Source organism: Erithacus rubecula (assembly GCF_903797595.1).
Source record: "Erithacus rubecula genome assembly, chromosome: 2".
NCBI lineage: Eukaryota > Metazoa > Chordata > Aves > Passeriformes > Muscicapidae > Erithacus > Erithacus rubecula.
Genome location: NC_136685.1, coordinates 11,965,899 through 11,990,360, shown reverse-complemented (window position 1 = coordinate 11,990,360; position 24,462 = coordinate 11,965,899). Strand labels below are relative to the sequence as shown.

The following is a 24,462-nucleotide window of genomic DNA, read 5'->3' as shown; positions in this document are numbered from 1 at the left end:
TCACCTTTCCATTTCAGATAAAGTTACTGAAGACATCTCTAGATCTTCTAATAAAGTAAAATCTAAGAAATCTTATTTCTCTTTTGTGTGTCACAGTAACAATGTGGAAGAAAGCATGGGTAAAACTTTATGCTAGAAATATCCTAGGAAGGAGGTTTCACTGGGCAAAAAGAAACTCAAACTCCACATCTGTTAATATATGTTACACACATAAAAGTGCATTCTTTCAAAACAAGACTTTCAACCAGATGGAGATTTCAACAGTTTAAAATTTACATTATTACAATGATCAGAAACCACAGGCATTGGGCCAGAATACTTTCTTTGGAGTATCTTATTCTGAATGCAAAAGCCTGGTGGCACAATGAATTTTAGGATGAGCACAAGTAAATAAATACAACCTCCCCAGTATGTGGTGGACTGACAACTCAACAGGGCATAGGAAATCCAGGAGGTTCCTGGAATGCATTGATGACAACATCCATCTCCATCTAGGAGAGGTGCTATGCTGGAGCTTGTTTTAACCAACAAGGAAGGGCTGGGGAAGAATACGACATTCAGGATGTGACGTTCAGGAGCAGCCTGGGCTGCAATTAGCCACGGAGATCCTTAGTGAAATGAGGAAGGTGAGAAAGTTCATTACTCTGGACTTCAGGAGAGCAGACTTTGGTCTCTTCAGGGATTTGCCTGGTAGAGAAACATGGGATAAAGCATAGAGGGACCCAAAAAAGGCTGGTTGATATTGAAGGATAGCTTCCTCCAAGTGCAGGAGCAATGTATCATAATGAAGAAGTAGTCAGGCAAAAACACTAGAAGGCCTGCAGGGATGCACAACTAGCTCTTGGAAAAACTTAAAACAAAAAGAAAGCCTACAGAAGGTGAAAGCAAGGACAGGTACCCTGTGAGGTGTACAAAGGAATTGTCCCAGCAGCTAGAGATCAGGCTAGGAAAGCTAAAGCATTGTTAGAACTAGATCTTGCCAAGAACACCAAGGGCTACAAGAATAGGTTTACAAATTTATCTTTAAATACTGCAAAATGAAAACTACAACATTTGCTGAGACTTTCTTCTTCATTCTATATTGAACTCATATCCTATATGCTTCACCTGAGGACTAAAATTCTTTGAAAATATCTGCTTACCTTTGTGACAGCTTTGGAAGAAAAAGTAATTTCATCAATGAAATTAACAATATCATCTGGATCAAGTCTATCAAAGTATTTTGAACACATATCATATGCATGGAGCCACTCATCCATGGTTTCTGGTATTTTTTTAATGAGATGATGATCTCCATTCCAAAAAAGTTTCTGCAACCACACAGCATAAACAGAACTTGGTGACAGCATGCTGCCATCTTTTTTAGGAATTTTGGGAGCCAGTTTGGAAATAGATAAGATATTTTGACTTGTAAGGACGGATTCCAGTGTTTCCAGTGGGTCTTCATTTTCATCTGTTAGTTTTTTGTAATTAAGACCTAGTGACAGAAGGAGAAAGAGGTAGAAGTTATTAATAATTAAATATACTCCATAATTACATGTAAAACAATGAATACACTAGCATCTGCAGAACTAAGAAGACTCTAGCTCATTCCCCTTTCACAAACATATATACTGAAAACTTGGATTTTAGGATGTCCTGGTGCATGAGAAATATCTCAATCCATAGAAGATATTTAAACATTATATATCAATCCAACAGGGGGGAATGGATTCAAACAGAAACAGGGTAGGGGCTAGATCACATTTATGGAAGAAATCCTTCAGTGTGAGGGTGGTGAGTCACTGGAACAGGCTGCCCAGAGGAGCTGTGGATGTCCCACCCCTGGAATTGCTCAAGGCCAGATGGTTGAGCAGCCTGGTCTATGGAAGGTGTCCCTGCCCATGGCAGGAGGTTTGGAACTGGTTGATCCCTAAGGTTCCTCCCTCCCAATCATTCTGTGATTCTATGACACAACCTGAGAAAAGCAGATTCCCAAAGAAGCAATAACATATGTACAGTATACAGAATCATGCTAGAACTTAAATGTAAACCCTACAAAACCTCATGCAAGTCCAGGCATAAATCTTCATTGATTTTAAATATGTATTCTGATCATGTAACAACTGGTATTTACCACTTAGCAAAAATTGCAAGGCATTAACTACAAGTAAACTAAATAAGGCCAGATAGAGATAGGACATGTAAAGCCATTTACATCAGTATTTACAGAATCAAGACTCATGTTACCACTCTGCTTCCTACAGAAAGAACATCCCTGAAAATTAATTTACCAACAACAAAAATATTTCTAGCAGTTATATTATTTTATTTTCTTTGCATATAATTTTAAGATAACTGACTTCTATTGCCATGTTCTTATTCATATACTTTGGGCATGCAAACTCTGTAAACATGTAATTGTTGTTCCTTGACTCCTATCTCTAAATTATGCTAACCACTGAGAATTTTGATTAGGGATATAATACAAAGATTTAATTTTTTAACATACAAATTGACTAATTTATGTCTGACATAAGGTCCCAGGATGTTTTGGGGGTTTTGTTGTTGTTGCTTTGGGTTCTTTTCTTTTCATTTTTTTTTTTTTAATTATTTATTGGCAGAATTTTCTTTGACAAACATCAGAACTTGAGTGTTGAATAATATCAATAAGAACTGAAGGTTATCCCTCCACTCCAAAAAAATTACCGAAGGTTATCCCTCCTCTCAAAAAAAAATATTGACTTTTTTCTTCCTATAATGCATGAATTCATATGCACTCTCTCTTCAAACTCTGCAGCACAGTTAGTGTCCAAGACACATTAGGTTCCAATATTGATCAATTTATTAATCCTCACAGGAGGTAATGCCACACAGTGTGTGTATTTTTCATTCTGAAACTGGATTTGGAGTTGTACAACTAAAATTCAGTCCATTGCAGCAGTGTATTTTACAGTAATTGTCTGAAAATGCAGGGCTACAAACAAAGCTGTAATTCTGGGAAAGCAAAGGTAACATCAAGGGTAAAACAAAACAAAAAAATATCCTCTTTCAGACAAAACACAAAATGCATAAAGTCCCTAATATATTCTGTAATTTAGATTCTTGAAGTTTCTTAAGTCCTTTGAGAATATTCATGTTAAACTTGTGGTGTTAAAAATTATACTCTATGAACTTGGTATTTTCATTTAAAATTTCACTATGAAATATCACCAATAATTTTAACTTGCATCACTAACCTCAACCTGTTCTTAACTATTTTTTTCTTGCTGTGATCAAAGAAATTTCCAGTAAAACAAAGAGAAGGAACTTATGGCTATATTGATTTTATTTATCTCCTTTGCTCAAAGAAAAAATCAATTACCTGGAAAACATAAATCATGCCAATACTTACACAACAAAATAAGGAATACAGAGATGAAGAAAACAATCAGGTGCTGTCCTACCTGGTGCAACTGCTTTGAATTTTTTCAGGAGTCGGATGTGAGTTTCAGGTTTAAGGGTATGGCTCACCACCTCCGAGCAGCCACAGCTCTCCAGGAGTGTAAAATAGTAAAGCAGCCGCTGGTGATCTTGGCCTTCAATACTTGGATACACATATTTAGCCATGTGCTCATGGAAGGTTTCAGGACTGCTTTTCAAAGTCTCAAACAGACCAAGACTTTGTGCTCTTTCTTCTATTTCCAGAGTTGATAACCTGTGTTTAGAAATAACTTTTGCTTAAAGGCCTGGGTGTGCCATGAAAGACTCTTACACTTGGGAGACAGGACAATCCTCTTTTTGGGCTCTCACTCACATTTAGATAATTGTACACACTATAAACAAAAGCTAAGCAACTGTTGTATTTCCTGACCCTGCTACCTGTTAGCTTGGACATGCAGATTAAGGGTTGTGAATACTGAAATGGAATTCCAAGCAGGATTTCACAGATGTGAGTATAGCTATAAGTAAAAATACACCAGGATATGTGTAAAGAAAGACTTCACTAAAAAAACCAAGGAACCACTTGTGGCTGAATGATGCTTGAAGATCCTATTGCCCAGTTAGAAGCCTTCTTAATCCACTGTATTCTATTTTCAGTAGTTGATGAGTACCTGTGCACACCTTGAGAGATATTATCACTAAAAATTGGCTCTTGCCCAGCAATTAATCTATTTGGCACTATTATTCATGTTAGGACAGTTTACCAAGACTTTGACAGTTTATCAAGTTGCTTCTTAAACTGTCATCCACAGAAGCTCATAAAAATATCAGTAAACCTTGGGTTGACAGTCAGTCTCACTGCTTCAGGAAATTCTTTCCTGAATCTTTTGAAAAGAATACACTAGCTCTTTCACAGCATGAATTCAGACCTCCAGCTGACTACATAAAATATAATCACTCTTTTTGCCTCAGCTGGGAGAAAAATGGGTGCATATTATCTTAAGTTTATATCTTTCTCAACTGAAAGTTTCACCTATATCTGAGGAAAGAAGTAACCTACAGATGATTCCAACCTCCAGTCACCCCAGAGTCCAATCACATGGCACACATTAGATAGCACATTTCATTTGGAAATCTGATGTCTTCTAATACCATTTGATTTTCCTCTACCTTTAAAACTGATTAAATTAGAATTTCATTATTTCCCTTCCCAAATATATATGCTGTAAGTTATTGTTTCTCTTTAATATCCAAGTAAAATGTTTCTATTTCATTCTTAAAGATGATTTTGTTACAGCAATTACCACAAACACAACTTTCTCAGTTTAAAATTTAACTGAATTCTTAGGGAGAATAAGATATTTTTGAGTTATTTTTACATCTACAACCTACTCGAAGATTATTAACATTGCAAACATTCTTTTAATTTTATAAATTCTTCTTATTTGTTAATTTTTTTTACAACATCAATGAAAACATGTACAATATTAATAGAAATATAATACTATTCACTCTTCATATCAGGGAAAGCAGACACTTGGACCTGAAGTATCAAGACTTCACATCAAGACGGTGATATGACTAGTCCAAACTAAAAGCTAGTTGAGCATTAAATTATATGAACAGGATTGACAGATGTTTGCAGGGTGCTTTTAGGGCAGGACTGATTGTGGGTAAGAAGAGTTTATGATGTTGTTCAGAAAGATTCTGGAACAAGAGATTCTGTGACAGACAAACAAAATTTTGTGTTGCTGAAACCATAAATTGCACTTACAGAGTTTTGATAATTGAATGTGATCAGATTCTTCAAAACAATAACTAATTTTCCACTTAATTTTTATAAAATATAATTCTGAACAATTTTCAGACTCCTATTCCACAAAAAAGTCATAATTCTTTGTCAACAAGTAACCAAAGACATAGTTAATACAAACTATGTTAATACAAACTATGAAGCTCCTCTGAGCTTCTCCCTATGTGAAGTGGCTTATAGAAATGCTGCATATTTGGTTAAAGAGATTAAGTCTTAGAATAAACTTCATTTCAGTTCAGAATGAATGCATAATGAAACATGTATTATTAATGCCATAATCCCAAGACTCAAATATACTGTAATGGTCATTTGCTGTCAATCAATTTTAAAATGAGATTATGATACAACAAAAACATGCTCAGCAGCATATTATGCTATTATACATCAACTTTTAAGACTTTTTTTGAATTTCCCTAGGGAAAATATGGTTACTCTGTACTTCTGTGACTTCAGAATTCTCTGAATACTAACTCAAGGAGGACAAGAACAAAGAAAACTGTTGAAAACTGTTTCAAAACACCTTAGGTTGTATTCTAGTCCCAGAGAAGGCAGCTGGCTCTTTCACCCCGGTGTTGCCATGTTTATATCTTGACTGTCTGTTTTGTTTAAAGCAGTAAATAATTCAGCAGCATCAAAATTTAGAGGGTATGAATTCTCTGTTTTCTGGAGGAAGAGAAGAAAACCTCAGAACATTGCTTCATCTTCTCCAGACAATTCACCAGGCTTTGTTTTTTATCCCTCATGGTTTATAAAATGTCTTAATGCTTTTTAATTAATAGCTAATGTTAAGAGAGGTACAAACACTGCTACAAGCTAAAGGTGCCTTAAGAATTTAACACTTGAAACAAACCAAATTGATTTGATCATGTCTGTCAGAACAGTAGGTATGAGCTGCTGCATTACACAGGGAGTTCTACATCACTGTCATCTGCATGTGCTTTCCAGGCAAGTAGCTTGGTCCTCCACAAATGGGTTTATTCCTCTCTCAGTCAGTAGGCAAAAACTGCCTGATATGATTAAGAGGTCAAAATAAATTAATTAATTAAAAAATAAAGGTCCTGAAGCTACTCTGGAGTAAAGACTATTAGCCCTTGTGCCACACCAGTGTCAGGTTTGGTCTGCCAAAAGCTTGTAGGCTTGAACAGTTTCAGTAAAACATTGTTAAAAGAAAAAGCATGCTTCTATCAAAAAATGAAACTGACATGAACATACATAATGTGAGTAGGGAGCTCCAACATATTTATTTCCTCTATTATGTAGAATAGAGGTAATTAAAGAGCAAAACACTATAATATAGAGAAATTATCAGGTTTCAGGATATATTACAGGGACTGAAAGAATAAGTTGCTACTGGAAGAGAGAACTAAACATTCAAAGTTGTGGAAACTTGAACACTGAAGCAAAAGTCCTGGAATACTCTGAAGAACAGTAAGATACATATGAACTTTTAGCCTTGCATGCAACACCAGTTTTCACACATGACTGCAGAAGCATTATGTGGAAAAGACAAAAATTCCCATATTATCCCAACACAAAACACCATTCCCAAAATAATTAAATTCTGCCATACATTAGCACTTATTACTGTGTAACAGAAATGTATGAAATTTTGCAAAGGAGACAACTCACCCACTGTCAGTGAATAAAAATTCCAGATGGGTCATGTAAACTTCCCAAAGTGGAACACTGTATCGCTGAGCCAAAGAAATAGCAATTTTATAGACATTTTCTTCAAGTGTCCTGGTAGAGGAGAGATATGAGAGAAAACAAGGAAAAGTTATGTTAAGCCCTATGAGATATAACATGAAAATAAATCCTTACATTAGAAAACTCACGATTTCTCTTTTTTTTTCAGAAAACAAGAACATAGAAAAAAATTTAAATAAAAATACATTAAGTGTGTCTTCCTGCACTTACTTACACTTGGTGTTCCATTTGGGGAAAAATTGGAAGGAAAAAAAAACTACAGAGATATTTTAAAGACTGAAATCTACTCCACAAACACTAGTTCTCAATAGCAATTTCTACTCAACCCTGCACTAAAGCAAAAATCTCAGTTTTCATTTAATTTCAATTACAAAGTGATAAAAGATGTAACTAGTCACAGTTAGCATTGATTTGATTTAGTTGTAACACCTATGGTGTTAAGCACAACTGGTATATAAATCCCTTAAGCTCCTCCTAGTAGTTCACTGACAGAAACACTCCTAGTATTTGTAGACTAAAAGGTGTGGAGATGTCTGGCTCATTCTACCCAAAATACTAAAAACTATTTTTCTCTTAGTGCAAAATTCCTTTGACAAAACAATAGATGAAGAATATGGCAAATATGAAAGCCTAAAGTTAACTTCATACTTATCTTTACTAATCCAGTCCAGTAAGGTTAAAATGGAGATGAGTGGTTCTTGTTTCTAAACTGGCATAGAATTAAGGCTAATGCTGGGATTTTTGAGTTTTGGTTTCTGTTTGACTGGGATTCAGCAGATAGTGCTTTTCTTGCAATTATCCTGAAAATATCCAATCTGTGTGTAATAACTTCCTAATAGGCCTGTCATGAACAACTTCTTTATAATGTATTGAATGTGAATGAATACTTGAGGTGGCTCTGCTTGAGCAGGGAGGTTGGGCAGGATGACCTTCAGAGACCCTTCCAAGCTCATTCTGTGAACCAGTGAAAGAAGAAGATGGCAAGCATGCTTTAGTTGCAAAATAATCCAGTCAATCATACAAATCAGGAGTGGCTCCAAGAACTAGTGGGATCCATTCTTCCTGGAGCTATATAAGCTATATCACAATTTTCCCTTCCTGTCTAAGAGTGGCACACAACAGCAAAAGGCAATGGTGCTTTAAGGAAATTATATCATATAAATGAAGAACAGTACAAGCAACGTATTCATTGCCAAGATAATGACAAAAATAAGCAGCTGTTGCACTATGAAAAGCTGAAGAAAAAGGTCCATTACCTTGCAAAGAATCTTTTAACATACTTTTACACACCCCTTCTCATACCCAGCCTTGACTGCCTGTCAGTATGAGCCCAAGAACTGCCAAAGGAATCCTCACTGAAGGCTCCAGCACAGGCACACTCTGGATGTACTTTGGTGTTGTTTCACCAAGACTGGTACAAGCCCAATAAACAACAGTCTCCAAAGATATACACCAAATACAGAAGATAAAACAGACAACTACTGCTTAGGTAGTTTTAGCAAATTGCTCCTTCTAGTACAAAGCTGTTTTGTAAATAAGATGCAATCTTTTCCAGGTGTTCTCCTTTAAACAGCACTTCATAAAAGATTAAAAAACATGAGGCACTTAATTAAAAATTAAGAAAAAATATGCTACACAATTACACCGAGTTTGTGCATCTTTTTCATTAGAAAATGCAGATTAAGACTCCACTGAGAAGATTAAAGCAAGGAAGCTGCAAGCTGAACAAGCAATTAACTGTATCTTTGCAACTGCCCAATATGGAAGTCCCACTCTCATTCACATACTAAGAAGCTTTACCTCTTCTAACCCTTTGATATTGTGTTTTTACCTCTACTAACTATAAGGAACGTTCTCTTTGTATTTACTTCATTTTACAAGAGACAGTACCTATGAACTATTGGGTGACAATGTAAGTAACCCTGCTGTAATCAGAGTAATTATCTGTAATAACAGAAGACTAATTGTATTGAAATTGCTGCAGGTAGTCATCAAGGAATAACCTAGTGACACACTAGACATACGTGCTTAATAACAATCTATACAAAGCAGGTAGTTCTAATGGAAGCATTACAAGATAATTGAAAGCTATTTTTATGAATGCAGTGAAGAAATCTGTACAGGTACAGATTTCACAAATGTAAAGCCTTAGTTTAATGTTCAAAACCTGACCTTATAAAACTATTTTTATTCAGTATATCAATTCAGTTTAGTAGTAAATTTCCATTGGAATTGTAGCTATGAGTAGGTACACACAGGAAAACTGAAAATATTTATATATGTTCTTCAAAAGATTTATGCAGACATCAGTTGAAAATCTGAGATTATATTTAAAGCTTCTTATTGTAGAAAACTCTTCCTCTGACAACTGTCAGAGTCTGTCAACTATTCAGCTGTGACTGTCCCTAAAACATATTTATGGCTTGTTCACAGCTTGAAATATCTGCATGCAGATATTAATTACAGGTATTTTTAAAATGGAAAGTACTATCCCTTATCTTTCTAACTTTTTCTATTCTGGATTTCTGAAAGGTGAGATAAAAGCATGCTAAATATCCTAAGATATGTGGTAAAGTACTTTCAAATGACTACAGGGAAAAAAATATAGTCATATACAGCAATTCTAACTAACTTATTAAGAATAAAATACAATTTAACAACTTTTTTTTTTTTTTAGCTATAGTTCATAGCTATGTTAAGATGCATACTCTTAACAGATTGCTAGGGCAGGTTTACAGGAGATGAAAGGAAGAGTCCAAACCTTCACCTATGCTCTGCTTTCATTAATCCCTGATTAAATTTAATATTAGAAGTTGGTAAATGAAGAGTTATAGATTCAATATTACAAGTTAGTAAATGAAGAGTTATAGATTCAATTATAGATCCATTCATTTGAGCAACATTTCATTTAAGTAGATCAGCTACACAGAAAAAGGTCCAATTGTAGCAGCATTACAGTGTAAATCTCTAAAGCAAGTGAATTATCTCTCTAAAGGTCAGCACTACTTTCAATTTACTCTCCTAATTTACAGCTTAAAGCTATTCCATTCTAAAATGGAGAAAACAAACCTAATAGACATTACTTACTCTGCCAGTCCCAGTATTGTTTCTCTCTTGTACTGTGCATCTGCTGTAAACCTCTGCACGTCCACCCCTTTGCCAAGTCCCTGCAGAGTCCGAGCCTGAGTGAAGTCCAGCAGTCGTTCATTGTAATAATGCAGCTGATTTACCAGAGTGGCAATTTCTTCAGGCCAGTCTGCATGGGCATACTGAGTAACATGCTTTGTGACCATCTGAATCAACTCTTTTGGATCAGCCTGTGAAAATAATTGACAAAAACGTAAAAAAAATCCCTGTAAATTCTGAACCAAAAAGTATCACTAATTATAATTATATTGATCCCTGCATTCAGATCTAGGATATTTGTTTCCATTTCTAAGAAATTTTGAGTAAACAGAATTTTAAATTTTCTGTAAGGCCTACTTTCTCTCATATTATGATTTACCCTTTTGGAATGTTTCAGAGCACTCCATATGATACAAGTATTAAGAAAACCAAACAAACTTACCTCACCAAATTAGCAGCAAGTGTTTCACTTTGACTGACTTTGTTAGGTTTTAAATTCCTCATTTTTATTTACACTAAACTAAGCAACTGATTGGTGAAACACTGAAGTCAAAGTTAAGTTAGTGATTTTCTGATACACTTCTATTATACAGAATTGGAGGAAGGAACAGCTTATAAGTGTCAAGCACTAATACTTTCAAAGAATTGTTGCAGTATCCACAAATTACACAAGGCATTGCTTATACCCTGAATCTTCAAATAATTAAATACTGACCATCTATGGACTACAGCAACCTTAGTTTTCAAAATTCTTTAATCACAAATAAAACTTACTTTTCTGTGTTAGAAATGACACACAGAGTACATGTCTTATAAACCATTAACCAATACCCTCATAGAAAAGCAGTAATTTACAAAACAAAACATGAAAAATGAATGCATGCACTGTGGAGTTTCAAATTATCTCCAGATCTGGACAGTGGCTATGCCTAGGCACCTCTGCTTGAACAGAGCTCTGTGTAATATGTAAACACTTGGCTTACTTGATACTTTGATTTCTCTCTTCCATGAAAAATGAGGGCACCAGCAGCTCAAAGTCAGAAAGAAGCACTGTGACTTCTGTGTGGCATCCACTGAGGCAGAAGCACCCCCAGAAGAGCCACCAAAAACCACCTTGGGCTGCCAGTGTAGTTGAAATATTTCCTAAGAGGAACAGCTAATGTAACTGCTGTCAGCTCAAAAATGTTGAGCATACCAAAGCAATATACTTCAGTTTTTTAGTACAGAATTTTTCTGCTACATTACAAGATAAACTTGTGAACGTTGACTAGAGAGCACAGCTGGGTAAAATATGCACCTGGAGTTTAAACCTTGAGGCGTACTTTATTTTTTCCATGACTTGGTGGTCATTCTCAATTGATTTTTTTCAAGTCTTAATTCACAGGCTGCTCACCAAGTCACATTAAATGCTACAGGGCATCCTTTTTCCTCTCCACTATACACTTCCAAAGCCCTCTAAACATTACAAACTCATTGGTTTTATAAACAACAAAAGTACTTCTTTCAAAGCAGCTTAGAAGATTGGTACTAGAATAATAAAACCTCACACAAAGAGACAGGCAAGCAGAGCAGTGCCTCTACAACACAATTATATCAGCTGGAAACCCATCCACTGCTTATTATGTACCCTGGTAACTCATTCTATGTGATACACTAGAAAATGGAGCATGGAGACAGGGAAAGTCAGAGCAAGACAAGGAAAAATGTTTAACATAAGTGCCTAAACCCTCCAGTCCACTGAGTAAGGCAGGACCCTCTGAAAACCTATTGGAGCAAATCTGCTCTCTTTTGTTAGGTTTCCCCTCTCTCCATTAAGGCCCTATTTTTTATATTTCTGTAAAAGCACCTGTGTGTAATGTTCCATGCTGCCTGTTTATGGTCACAAGGACTTTATTTGGAAATAATGTCTTGGGGTCTATTGGTCTTACTAATGTCAAATTTAGAATAAAATAATTATATGCTATATGAATGCCCATGTATATATAACCACACATAGAGATGGTGCAAACTCTTCAATCTAGTAGATAAAAATTATACATTTAGATTAAGAATACACAACTGAAGTTTCTTTATTGCAAGTAAACAAGCAGTTTAGTTACAGCAGCAGTTGCCAAGGATTGCCTTATTTTCTTCACCACCAGAAACCTTTCAATCAAGTGTTATCCTCTTACCTCTTAAAAAACCTGCAGCCCAAACTATGGCAGCATATGAATCCAAATTAGTTTAGAGAAATCCCACAGTCTTTTGTTTGGTATCAAAATGCATAGCACTTATATTTAATAATTTTAAGTATTCATTTTTTAACAGTTTCACATTTTTAATAATACACATATTTTAGAAGAAAAGCAAAACTATTTCTACATCCATTAGATACCTAGTTCAATTAGACATGATGCTTGTTCTAATGAACAAGTTTTCATAAAATGCTTTAACACATTTTAATTGAAAAAAAGAGAGAAAACCCACTACAGTTGTATCATCAGTTTTCATAAAATGTTTTAGCACATTTTAATTGAAAAAACCATAACAACTAGCTAGTAACAGCACCTGGCCATGAAGAAAATCAGCAAAATCAGTCAAGTCTGAATTATACTGTAGCATTCACAGAGTTTATAAATTCTTGGACTTTCTTCAAATTGTAACAGAGAGCAATTTGTGTAAAGACAAATTAATTTTGACAAGTAAGATCAGTATGATGCCATATTCAACTTGTTCCCTTTCTAGCATCACCTGTCAAAAACCACACCAACAACCCCCAAACAGCTAGTACACAATTCTCTCTGGTGGTTTTTCAAAGTCCTTTGGCCAGTTAGAAGTTTTACTTAGGTGTCCAACTCCCCAGTTTGCCAGACACTTCTCCAGTACTTCTAGATGGAGGTTTGAAAAAAAGCTCTCTCTCCTGTGATCATGCAGGAAAGGTATTTTACATGCATACATTGCAAACACAGGGTAAGTTTCCAGAGAAAACACAAGAGCTGACCCAAATGCATTACACCCTTTACTCAGAAGCCTCCCTAGCATTGGCAGGGAAAATCCCTCTGGAACCTCCTGTCAATGCATTCTGCTCATCTCTTGGGCTAACATTATATTTGTGCTGACAGAAGGGTTACTTAGGAATTAAGAAAAAAAACAAAATGGAGAGAAAAGAAAAAGCACACATCACTTTAGCATAAAGCTGATTTACTTTCATGCTCTTAGATGTGGTTTACTCAGCACAGGTCAGGTATCTATCCCTACTGCCCCACTGGTCATTACCAATAAACTCAACAGGGATTCAGAGTCCACCTGAGTAAATGTTTTAAAGAAGTTCTTTTTTGACCACCCTCTGGAAATTACATCAATAAAGCCCCTCAATATGTGTGGCAACATGTGATAAAACTGTGTATAAAAGCAACACTGGCTTTAAAAGGAAATAGGAGATTTTGATGTTGGAATGCCTTCATTCTTATGCCTGAATTAATTTTCAATTTTTGGGGCTTTTTTTCCTGGCACATTGGTATGTTTTCTTTCCTCTTCCAATCTATTTAAGGCTTAATTCAGTCATACACATCAGAAACAAATAATCAAAACAAAAAAATCTATGAGCTATTATGCTGTTTCTTTCCTACTCTGAAAGTGGCAATAATTTTACAACTACAGTAATACTAATAAAAAATAATAATAAAATAACAACAAAAAACTAATTAAAATGCTCAACTGTGAACACTTTATTATTAATATAGTATTAGATCACTGTAAGGCTATTTGGCTGGTTTACTTCTTTTAAGACCAAGAATCCATCCAATTCTTCATAAAGAATATATTATTCTTTTGATTCTGTTTTTAATGTAAATAATCTACAGACTGTAATACAGAAACCATCAGAAAAACTGCTCAGATCAGCAGATGCCAATCTGCTCCTAATCACCTCAAAGACAAAACTGACACTGTGGACATTTCTGATTTGAGGTTCCAAAGCATTTCCATCATCTTTTGAACTGTAATCTTTTGGCAATGGTCAAAAGCTGCCACTGTGGTGAGACACAGAAATCCAGAGGGGAAGGCAGAGGACACATTCCCTTGTGCCCAGGCCCGTGTAACATCAGGTTTGTTGTACACCATTTTAAGCAATCTTAATCCTAAGAAAGAAATCATGCTCCAGAGGGAGTCACATACACCAAGCAAAATAATAATGGTTAGCAAAACAAGGAGATGACAGCACATGAGCAAGGGTGACCAGGGAGCAGAGTATAACATTCCTGCTGCAGACACAGCTGTACTCTGCCCACTGCCCTGCCTCTGCTGCCCAGCACCAGTGCAGCTGGAAACCAAACCACACCTAAGAACACATTTATATTTTACAAAGGAGAGCTCTCCTTAATCCTTGTAGCAACTGCCACAGTCCCTGCTGCAAGAGATTCAGTGTGCTACAAATTTGATGGAGAGGGAGGCAAGAAAAAAAGAACGAAATGAAGCACACACGATAATAATTTTTCTCACATACTGAAGCAGGAAAAAAGATTTACAGGAACTAAATAGTTCACTCAAGAAGTAAAATCCTGAATGTGCCTGTTCACTCAAGAAATATACTCCATCTCTCCACAGGACAGCTCTTCATTAATTAAATAAACGACACTTGTCTTCAACTTAGGCTTTTGTCATGCTGTGAGTAAGAGTACTTTAACTTAGATACAGCACCACATGAATTTGGGGTGGCCAACCTTCCATATCACAGCTGTCTCACATTTGATCTACCCAAAGCAAAAGATAAACTGTATGGCTAAAATGTAAGACCAGAACATCTCAAAAATAAACCTTTACTGTCACATCACTCAACTGTGATGATACCTCAACATTATTGTCCTTCCACTACTGCAGCTACATGCATTGTATGACAACAGTTTTGTTCAGGATCAGCTTTCACAACCATTTTTTAAATGGGTACAGGAAGCAGCAGATCTCATCACTCATCAATGGAACCACACCAGATCAATATAAAAGAATAACTACCAGAATACTTTCTGTAAGCTACAAGATGCATTAAGATAAAGTTGTGCAAACTTTTTAAAAATGAAGTAGAAAATCTATTGCTCATCTCTATTATTAAACCTGTAAGTCTTTCACATTCAGACATTAAAACAATATTCTCTTTCAGATTTAAAATCCTAAATCATCTATCAGAAGTTTTTGCAACACACTCTAATGTCTCAGCTACATTTAAGTGTAATGATTTTAAAGCCTGTCCATACTCTTAAAAAAATGCTTCTGACCACAGTATGGCACATGGTACTGCAAACAAGGTATCTCCTACTGTGCTAAAAAATTTATGTCTGGATCATGAAGATCCAGGAATGCAGCTGTGGACTTAAATTCCCTAGCCTCCCTTCCTACCTTTATCACAGATGTCGTGCAGATGTGTCTTTTCCAATAACTGAATGATTTAAAGTTTCATTCCAGATGCATGAGTGTATTTAAAAAACAAACACAAACAACAGCAACAAAAAAACACCACAAAAAAACCCCAGAAATACTCCTGGATCACAGCACTGCTGCAGGAATTTAAAAAAAAAATAAATATAAGAGGCTGCTGTTCAGTAATAAAACCAAAGCATTTGGAAATGTTGTCCAGGCAGTTGTTTCTGCCTGTTATTTTAAGTGACTCGTGTTTGAAGAGTTGGACAAACTGCTCTAGTGCTCTGTTTTCACAGAATGACAGAATGGTTTGGGCTGAAAGAGACCTTAGAGATCACCCTGTTCCAATTCCCTGCCATAGGCAGGGACTGCTTAAACTACACCAGGCTGCTCAGAGCCCCATCCAAACTGGCTTTGAAGAATTCCAGTGATGTGGCATCCACAGCTTTTCTCGTAACCTGTTCCAGTGCCTCACCACCCTCACACTGAAGAATCTCCTCTTCATATCTAAGGTAAATCTACCCCCTTTCAGCTTAAACCTGCCCTCTCAGTTTAAAGCCATTCTCCCTTGTCTGGTTACTACATGCCCGTTCAAAAAGTCCCTCCCCAGATCCTTTGTAGCCTCTTCAGGTACTGGAAGGTGCTAGGAGGTCTCTCCAGAGCTGAACAACCTCCATCCTCTCAGACTCCTCATAAAGAGGTGCACCAGCCTCCTGAGCATCTCTGTGTCCTCTTCTGGATGTGTTTCACCAGGTCCATGTCCATTTTGAGGCTGTGAGCCCCAGGGCTGGAAGCAGCACTGCAGGTAGGGTCCTACAAGGTGAAGGGGCAGAATCACCTCCTCACCCTGCTGCCCACAGCTGGCTTTCCTGGCTGTGAGCACACGCCATCAGCTCATGTTGAATTTCTCCTCAAAGAAACACTTTTTTGCTTTCATTTCTATCAGCTATTCCAGCAAGGCTGAGGAATAATTTCTCCCAAGAGTAAATATTTTCATAGGTTTTTTTCTACCTTGTGTTCTCTTACAGATTTTCTGATTGATAAGTCAGGTTTAGGTAGAAAAATCTCATCATTTCATCTGACAGCTCTTTTAGTGTAAACAACACATGATATATAAAAGGCTAAAGTGTCAACTGTAAGAACATTTCTGAAAATAGAAAATTACTACATGGCTTTGAGTGAAGTGCCTACTAAATTCATAGCATATAATTAATTTCCCATTTGCAGTCAGCATTACCCTCAGTAAATAAGTGCCATATTTTTGGTAATTATCCTAACGTTCTGCCTATCTCCCTTTTGTCTAAAAAAAATCATTGTGCCCTCTATTTGAATAAAGGATATTATTGGCTATTCTTTCAGAATATGTCTTTAATCTTGACCTATATGGTAGCAAATGTGGTCATTTACAGACTTTGGGACAAGTATACACTCTTACTGTAAAACTTTACTGCAGTATTATACAATTTCAGTTTAAGTACAATACTTTTTCTTTTAAATTTGTACAGTTACTTGACTGGATACATGTAAATATTTCTATATCTTACTAATTTAAAGGCTGAAAACTAGATATCCAATGAGCTACAAAAACATTTAACTTCCTCTTCCCTGACAGCTATTAAAATGCCAGAAGACAGGTATTTTTCATCTCAATCCAAGAGCACTGCTAGCACTTCTGAGAAGTACAGGTTTCTCAGTGACCACCTTATGTTGTTGGGATGTACATTTTCATGAGCAGTTTCCTCAGCTAAATACAGAGGTCAATCCAGAACTCAGCCTCAATTCTCCAAGGTGTAAAAAAAAAGAACACCAACCAAAACCAACAAAACCCACCTAATTCAACCAGCCAACAAACCCCACCAGCAAGGAGTCAAACAACTGAAAAACAAAGGGATGGAGAAGCTTAGTCTCTCACTCAATGGAAATTCAGCAGCTGAAAAGTAACCTATATTGCCAACTCAGATGAATTAAATTTTGCTAAAATGTTCTTTCTCATTAGATGATTAGCAAATTTTAAGCAGGCTGCCTGCAAAATCCATGATGCTGTATGACTGGAGAAAAGAGTTACAGAAGCTTGGAAACAGACTGTTAAAAGAGAAGCCATTTGTCTAGGGTAAGACTGCTTCAAAAAGCTGTTGGCCACCTTTGTACTATTTCCCAGAGAGGAACAAAACCCTTCACAAGAAGGAAAAGCATTAGCACTTATCCTAGCTATTTCCCTTGCATGAAAAACCACAACTATGTCTCCAGAGAAACATGGGCAAGCTAAACCTCAACCCTCTGCTGAAATGAAAGGCTAGTTTGAAGATCTTTTCTAAAAAGAAAATTTCCAACAGCTGTCTAAAGAACAACGCTTGCTCTGCCTTCAGAAGTAGAATTTGACAGAATAGCTCATATAACCCTTGAGAAACAGAAATAAGCAGAACTGTGAGCATCTCATTTCATAAGTACACTTTATCTTGAAGAAATGAAACGGGGAATGGGGGCAGCACTCAACAACTATTTAACAACAGGTTTTTCTAGGTCACCTAAATATTATTTGGTCCCAACTAAGAATGGCAATAACTGTGTCATATTCTCTTCTTAACAAAGAACTAAGAGGATCTACAAAACACTGGCTTATCTGCATCAAACACTCAACCAGAAGAACCTACTTGTCACAATCTGGCTGCAATGTCCTTAATTGCTGGGTTAGTTTTTCAGGGATCATACTAGAAGATGTTCAAAACTAACCACAATGGCTATAGTACAGGAGAGCTTACTTGAGCTTTAAGCCTTTGGACACACCACAGTTTTGTGAGTTGTCCATTTTTGTTAGCTTAGATATTTACTCATTTAGAAAATGTGTGATTATGTGATGAGACATCACTGAACAATATACAAATCAATGAGGAAAACTCACAAAATATGAAAGCTAGAATGGAAATTTTAAGCACTAAAAAAGCACCTAGAACATGTTTTATAAAGAATGGAAAAGCTGATAGAAAAAGTTCTGAGAAGTATTCAAAATCAGGAAGCCAGCTAAGGAAGTGGCAGGATCCTACACAGAAAAGTTGTGCAAGGAGCACTCATGGTAAGCTCCTAGCAGTAGAAATCATGAAATCTTTGCATCTTTGTGCTGAAGGCATGGGGAGAGTGCTCAGAGAAGCCACTTGAGTTGGACCAATCCAGAAGGTGTCGGTTATGTGCTTGCACACCATGACCAGCTGGAATTCATCCCTCAGTTCTGAAGGAACACAAATGTGGAATTATGTTAAATGGCAGGTCAAGGTGCATCAACAAGTAATTTTAAAAATAATGTCCCAGAATGCAAGTTCCATCTGAAAAAATTAGGATGTAAAAGGGATCTTCAATGGCATTGTAGCCCACAAGTCAAACATCCATTCCCAGTGAGATGGCAGACCATATAACAAATAGTATGACCACTGAGCATTACGAGACTGGTAGGAAAAGATCAGCATTGCCTGTGTTTGCTGTCTGGAGAGCTATGAGGGTATCAAAGAGCACAAGGACACAGGGAATTAAATACACAGAAATCTTGCAAAACACTTTCATAAGTTTTCACACCAAAGTCCAGAAAACTTAAGTTATTAATGGACTGGAAGGATTGTCCTTTCACTAACTGAAATCTGCTGAAACAGGAGGTAGAAGCTTGGAGATCACTTTTCAGAGAAGAAAATGTCAACAGCAAGTCCTGCAGTGGCAGGTTTTGAGACCACTTTTATTCAGAATGCACTACTGTTGATATAGAGGAGGATTCTGATCATACTAAGGTCTTAGAATTCTCCTCCAAATCAGTTGTTAGTCTGCCTTGTAGTCCCTTTCATGGTGCCTTCTGTCACTGTCCTCCTTTTCCCTGGTGCTCCTCTCCATCACAGACTCTGCACACAATGAAGGTAGACCAACAGGAGAGAAAATAGCACAATATAAATTCAAGGAATTATACACTCATCGCACAGTTTTGCTTTTCTAACTATTAGTATGCACTGGACTTGGAAACAGAAGAATACATCAAATTAAATAGATTCACCTGCCAAGTGTTCATGAATATCAGTACCTGAACATGTATAAGCAAGCAGTGTAGGATATAAAACAGTAAGAAGTATTAGGCATAAACAGCAGCATGAAAGAGAAGTGGAGCAACCCAAAGACCAGCAAAGAGACTTGAACTTGATGAAAATGTACAACAGAAGTTTCCAACAGTGAAACAACAGGAGAAAAATTACACTGCTAAATGAAACTTGATAGTTTTCAGCATCACAAACAAAGCAGAAAGAGAAGCCAGAGATGAGGGCTTGAATCAGGACTTAAAAAATCCCCAAGTTTTAAGTCCATCATAGGCCAAAAATAAAGAGCACTAACATTTGACCGTCTACAGCAGCCCTAATGCTAGCCACTGCATTTATGAATGGAAAGCTGAATGTCCAGGGAAAATAAAACCAGACTGCCTGACACAGTTTGTCAGTTTTGCATGTCAGTTATCGTACATGATGTAAAACATCATGTACATAAATCCAAGTTGAGTTTAAAAATGTATATGTTATCGTTAGTAAGCTGAAGTTATAATTTAGGAATGCAACAAGATATGCAAACCAATATGCAACCATTTAACGAGCATTCCAATAAGAGATTTGGAGATTACCTGATGTAAAGACTTAACCTTTAGCTGCATTAGAGTGCCAGGATAAAGCCATCAAGACATCATGTAGTATGGGTAATACATTGTTATCAGATGCATCAGATCAGACTCCCTCCCTTTTTCCTGTATGCAGCCTTCTTATATAATGTCTATTTCCATCTCTAATTAAGTCTTTATTTTAAACATCCTATATTTGTAATATTACATAAAGCTGTAGCATATGGACCATGGCTGGGAGTTTTACTTCTGTGGATTAATATAACCATATTTATAATTTATATCAACCTTATACAAACAAGCAACAAAACCATTTTGAGAGTCAGGTCAAGCTGGCAGACCAACAGAAATTTCTATACATTCCATCCCAAGTTCAAAGCACTCCTCTTCTGACCTAATTCTGCCTCTTAGAGATATGGATAGAGGCATTCCAAAGCAGCAAGCAACAGAAAAGGGAAGAAGATTAAGTGCACAGAGCACAAGCTCACTGTATAAATGTATCCTGTCATATGGTGGCTAAATATGTATCAGGTTAAATATCTTTCAGGCTATTGAACTCTGTGGGATGAACTCTCAGCTTCTTCACCAATTGCAGGCCATAACAAGAGAAGCATCACTAAGGAAAATCTCTGAGCTTACCAGCTCAACATATTGTCAGCTGCAATGCACAAAAGGACAGGAATCATACTCACCTTCTTGAAAGAAAAGTAACATATAAGGGAAGAAAATTTAAAAAAAACCCTAAGAATTTCCTGCTAAAAGCAACTTTCATCATCTGCAAAATTCCTGTCCCCCTCTGCAATTTAGCAGTATTTCTTGTAGCTGTTGTTTGATGCTCCAAGAAAAAGCTTGCCCCCTCAGTTGAGGTCAGTAAAATAATCCTCTTCAAAAAAACCTCAGCAACAGAGTATTGGTATGAGGACAGGAATGTAATGTATTAATTAACCTCAGGATAATGAAGTATTTTCACTCCCTTCTAGAGTAAACAATTTATTCTGGTCAATTATCAGATCACCAGGATAGGACAAATAAGGAGATAAGCTGCTAACAACAAGAATTACCCAGCAAGTGTCTTGGTGAGTTGTACAGCTTTTCTTGTTCATCAAGACTGGGAATCAGCAGAGCTGAAGGAGAGTGGCAGTGGGGCAACAGCCTTGATGCTGTGCAAGCAAGGTTCAGCCCTGACAGCCAAAACAGGCATGTTGCCAACCCTTCTAGCCACAAATGCAAAAGCACAGCACCACAGAGGCTGCAATGAAAAGTCAATCCCATCCTGTTACAGATCTAAACCAAAAATAAATATAGATCCTCAAAAGGTAATTAGTGTTCCCATACCAGTACATTCCACACACAGTCCATTTCTGGAAATTTTGTTCTATTCTTGTGACCTTTATCTGAAGTTTGCTTAGCTTGGAGAGCTCCTTTAACATATTACTCAGGACAAAAAAGTAATATAGCTCAGATGCCCTAAACTGTGACTGTTACATTTATGTTATAATAGCAACTAAAATTTTAAACTGCCCTAAGCACAAAATTAAAGCAATACTTAGCATCCAAATCTCTTTGTTTGTCCTTAAAGCAAAGGAATAACTTCAACAGAAACTGAAATTATCAAGATGATTTCCTTTTGAATATCAACAAAATGGACAAAAAATGACAGTGAGAATTTCTGACAACTTAGGATTTTGGTTTGATGCATAGATATTAGCTGTCAGTATTTCACATCACAATTAACACAAACAAAAAAAGAAAAAAGCCTTCATGCAACAGACCCAATCATTCCTTCAAAATATTTCCTGACTAACTAGCAAGTCTTGAAAGTCTGCCCTAGCCAATGGAAGAGGAGCTCTTCTCCCAATCCCCATTATCCTTGTAACATTATGTTCTGCCATTTCCATTCTACCAACATTTCTCCTGTTCTGCCAGAGGTACTCAAACTCCTTTCAAACAGTGCCATTTTAAAATGAGGAACACAGGGAATGTAGACTTTTCCACGCTTCTACAGAGTTTCCTTCAAATTCAGAGAGTTTTCCAACAATATACTTCATTCACTCGACTAGAAAAATCACAGCTTCTGTGACTCAGATACCAGTAGAGAGAAATAAATGCTCTGTGATCCTGAGAATTCACCTTCTGAGCTAAAGTGCCAGATTTATATCACTACTGACCATGTAAAGAGTGAGAATAGGGGAAAAACAACGATTGGCTATACACCTTCACCCACAAAAGTGCACTCAGATATCTCCTAAGAATAATGCACAGCTTTGAGGCAGAAACTGGAATGCTGATGAAACCAACTTGCAGGTGGACTCTAACACCAGCGTCTAAGATGTACATTTAAACAAATGCCTGCTTTGCAATATAAACTGAGCATTTAAGAACTGTTTAGGCTTTTTGGTAAAAAAAAAAAAAAAAAAAAAAAAAAAAAAAAAGTGTGCTTATTTTAGTCAAAAGTATCTGTTTCAATTTCTTGTTTCCTGCTTTAGTGACATTCCTTCACTTAATACTCTTGGAATTAGTAACAATGAATTATAAATTAGCATTTGCCTATGTTGTTTTCTTACTGGCCAGTTTTTGTGGGTCTTTTTCCTGCTTTTTGTGTGTGCTCTTCACTAAAGTCTTCTTACACAGATGTTTTAAAAAGCTATTGTTTAAGAGTAGGTTAAATAGAGAACCTATTATTTCTAGCCAACAATTTAGAATCCAGTATTTATCACAGCCACATACACAATTTCATGATGGAATGAAAGATTAGCCAAAGATCACATCACAGTTAAGAGATAAGCTGCATGGTGCCGTTGATAAGACTTGGCTTATTAAATGGCAATGGGAGTACAAATAGTTCAATCTAACATCTGTTAGTCCTCACACTTCTGCCTTTCCTGTAAAATAGGACTGCTTAAAAATGCTAAAACAAGAAAAAAACAAAAGAACACAGAACTTTTTTGCATCAAAGTAATCGTACAGCAGGAAGACTTACAGGCTCAAACAAAGCTTTTTAACAAACATGAATTCATTCTCTGCAACCAATGTATTTTGCAAGCCCCACAGTTGTGTGGGGGCATTTAGCATCCAAGCAGAAGACAGTAAAATGAGTATCTCAGCAGGAACATGAAAGGCTTCCTAATTGCAGGATATCAATAGAATATCAAAACAGGCTTTCTGCTATAAAGCAGGAGTCATTCTTAGCATGGAAAAACCCAATTCTCTCACGACACAGAAGTGATTCCTCCTTTTTCAGAAAACTTGCAACCACAAGTGTTCTTTTAGCTAGGGGCAGGCAGAAACCCAATAGTCCAGAGAGCACAGAAGCAAAGAACTGGTGTAAATTCAGAAAGACTCTCTCAAGTTTTTTACACAGGTACCTCAGTAAGAATGGAAACTGGTGCCTTATTAAACTTTTTTATGTTACCTCTTCCCTGTAGCATGGACTTCACCATGAAACTGCTTGAACCACTGGCAGTGGAGAATGGGAAAAGTAGTGCTATTCCAAAAACACAAACTTGTCAAAGGAAATAAAAAAAAATCCTCAATGAAAGAGGATGAATTTTCCAAACACCATACGTAAACTGAAATACAATCCAACATACCCTAGGGAAGGCTATGAAAACTTTCTGAAAAGCACTGTTCTTGTTGAAATAGACTCTTCACTTTTCCTGGGAAGTCCTATATATTGCCTTGTACACACTACTGTAAGGTAACAGCACAGGCTATACTCATTACTGCTCACTGCTTGTAAGCTACTTTGAAGACTGATAGTGCTGTCACCTAAAAATGACACTTGATATTGTGCTTCAAAAACTCTTCCACAAATTGTGAAGTACTTGTTTGTTTACAGCACTGTAGAAGAATAATTATGCATAACCCAGCAGGCTGCTCACAGTGTAAGTCAGATCAGCTCCTTAGCAGGCTTAACTCATGTACTGGCTTTTTAGAATAGCTTTTATGCTGAACATTAATGAATGTGGCTTTAAAAAGAAAAGAGTACTAACCCTGTAGAGAGGGTGGCATTTGTCCTTGAAGCATGGTGCCAAACGAGCATAGATCTGCAGGCTATAGTAATAACTTGCCAGCTGGAGAGATAACGCAGAATGTAATTGCTTTTCAAAGCATTTGTTGGCATCTACCACCTAGAAGAAAGAGAGCATTAATTTACATGACAGAATTAGCAAGCATACAACATTAAGCGTACAAACTTTCTAAAAAGCTACTTGCTGTCATTTAGAAATAGTTCTGACTATGTTTTTCTGGCACAGAAGTAAATCAGTAACCCCCACACATAAAGATAATTCTACATCATGGTTGTTTTTTCCCCCCTTGCACAAACACCTAACCAAAATGTTTTTCCGACTACACTATTGCTGCTTCTATACCACAAGGTTATTATTCA

At 36.6% G+C, this 24,462-nt stretch overlaps 1 protein-coding gene across 2 annotated transcripts in view; it reads right to left on the bottom strand.

The window, feature by feature from the left end:
* Window positions 1-24,462, bottom strand: part of NBAS (NBAS subunit of NRZ tethering complex) — a 156,122-nt gene that overhangs the window by 51,110 nt on the left and 80,550 nt on the right. For both annotated transcript variants that reach the window (XM_079298628.1, XM_079298629.1), the window contains 5 exons: window positions 24,065-24,202; window positions 10,010-10,239; window positions 6,845-6,955; window positions 3,426-3,676; window positions 1,143-1,477 (listed from right to left, as the gene is read on the bottom strand). In XM_079298628.1, the coding sequence (XP_079154754.1) occupies window positions 1,143-1,477; window positions 3,426-3,676; window positions 6,845-6,955; window positions 10,010-10,239; window positions 24,065-24,202 (1,065 nt within the window). The remainder of the gene's footprint in view (window positions 1-1,142; window positions 1,478-3,425; window positions 3,677-6,844; window positions 6,956-10,009; window positions 10,240-24,064; window positions 24,203-24,462) is intronic.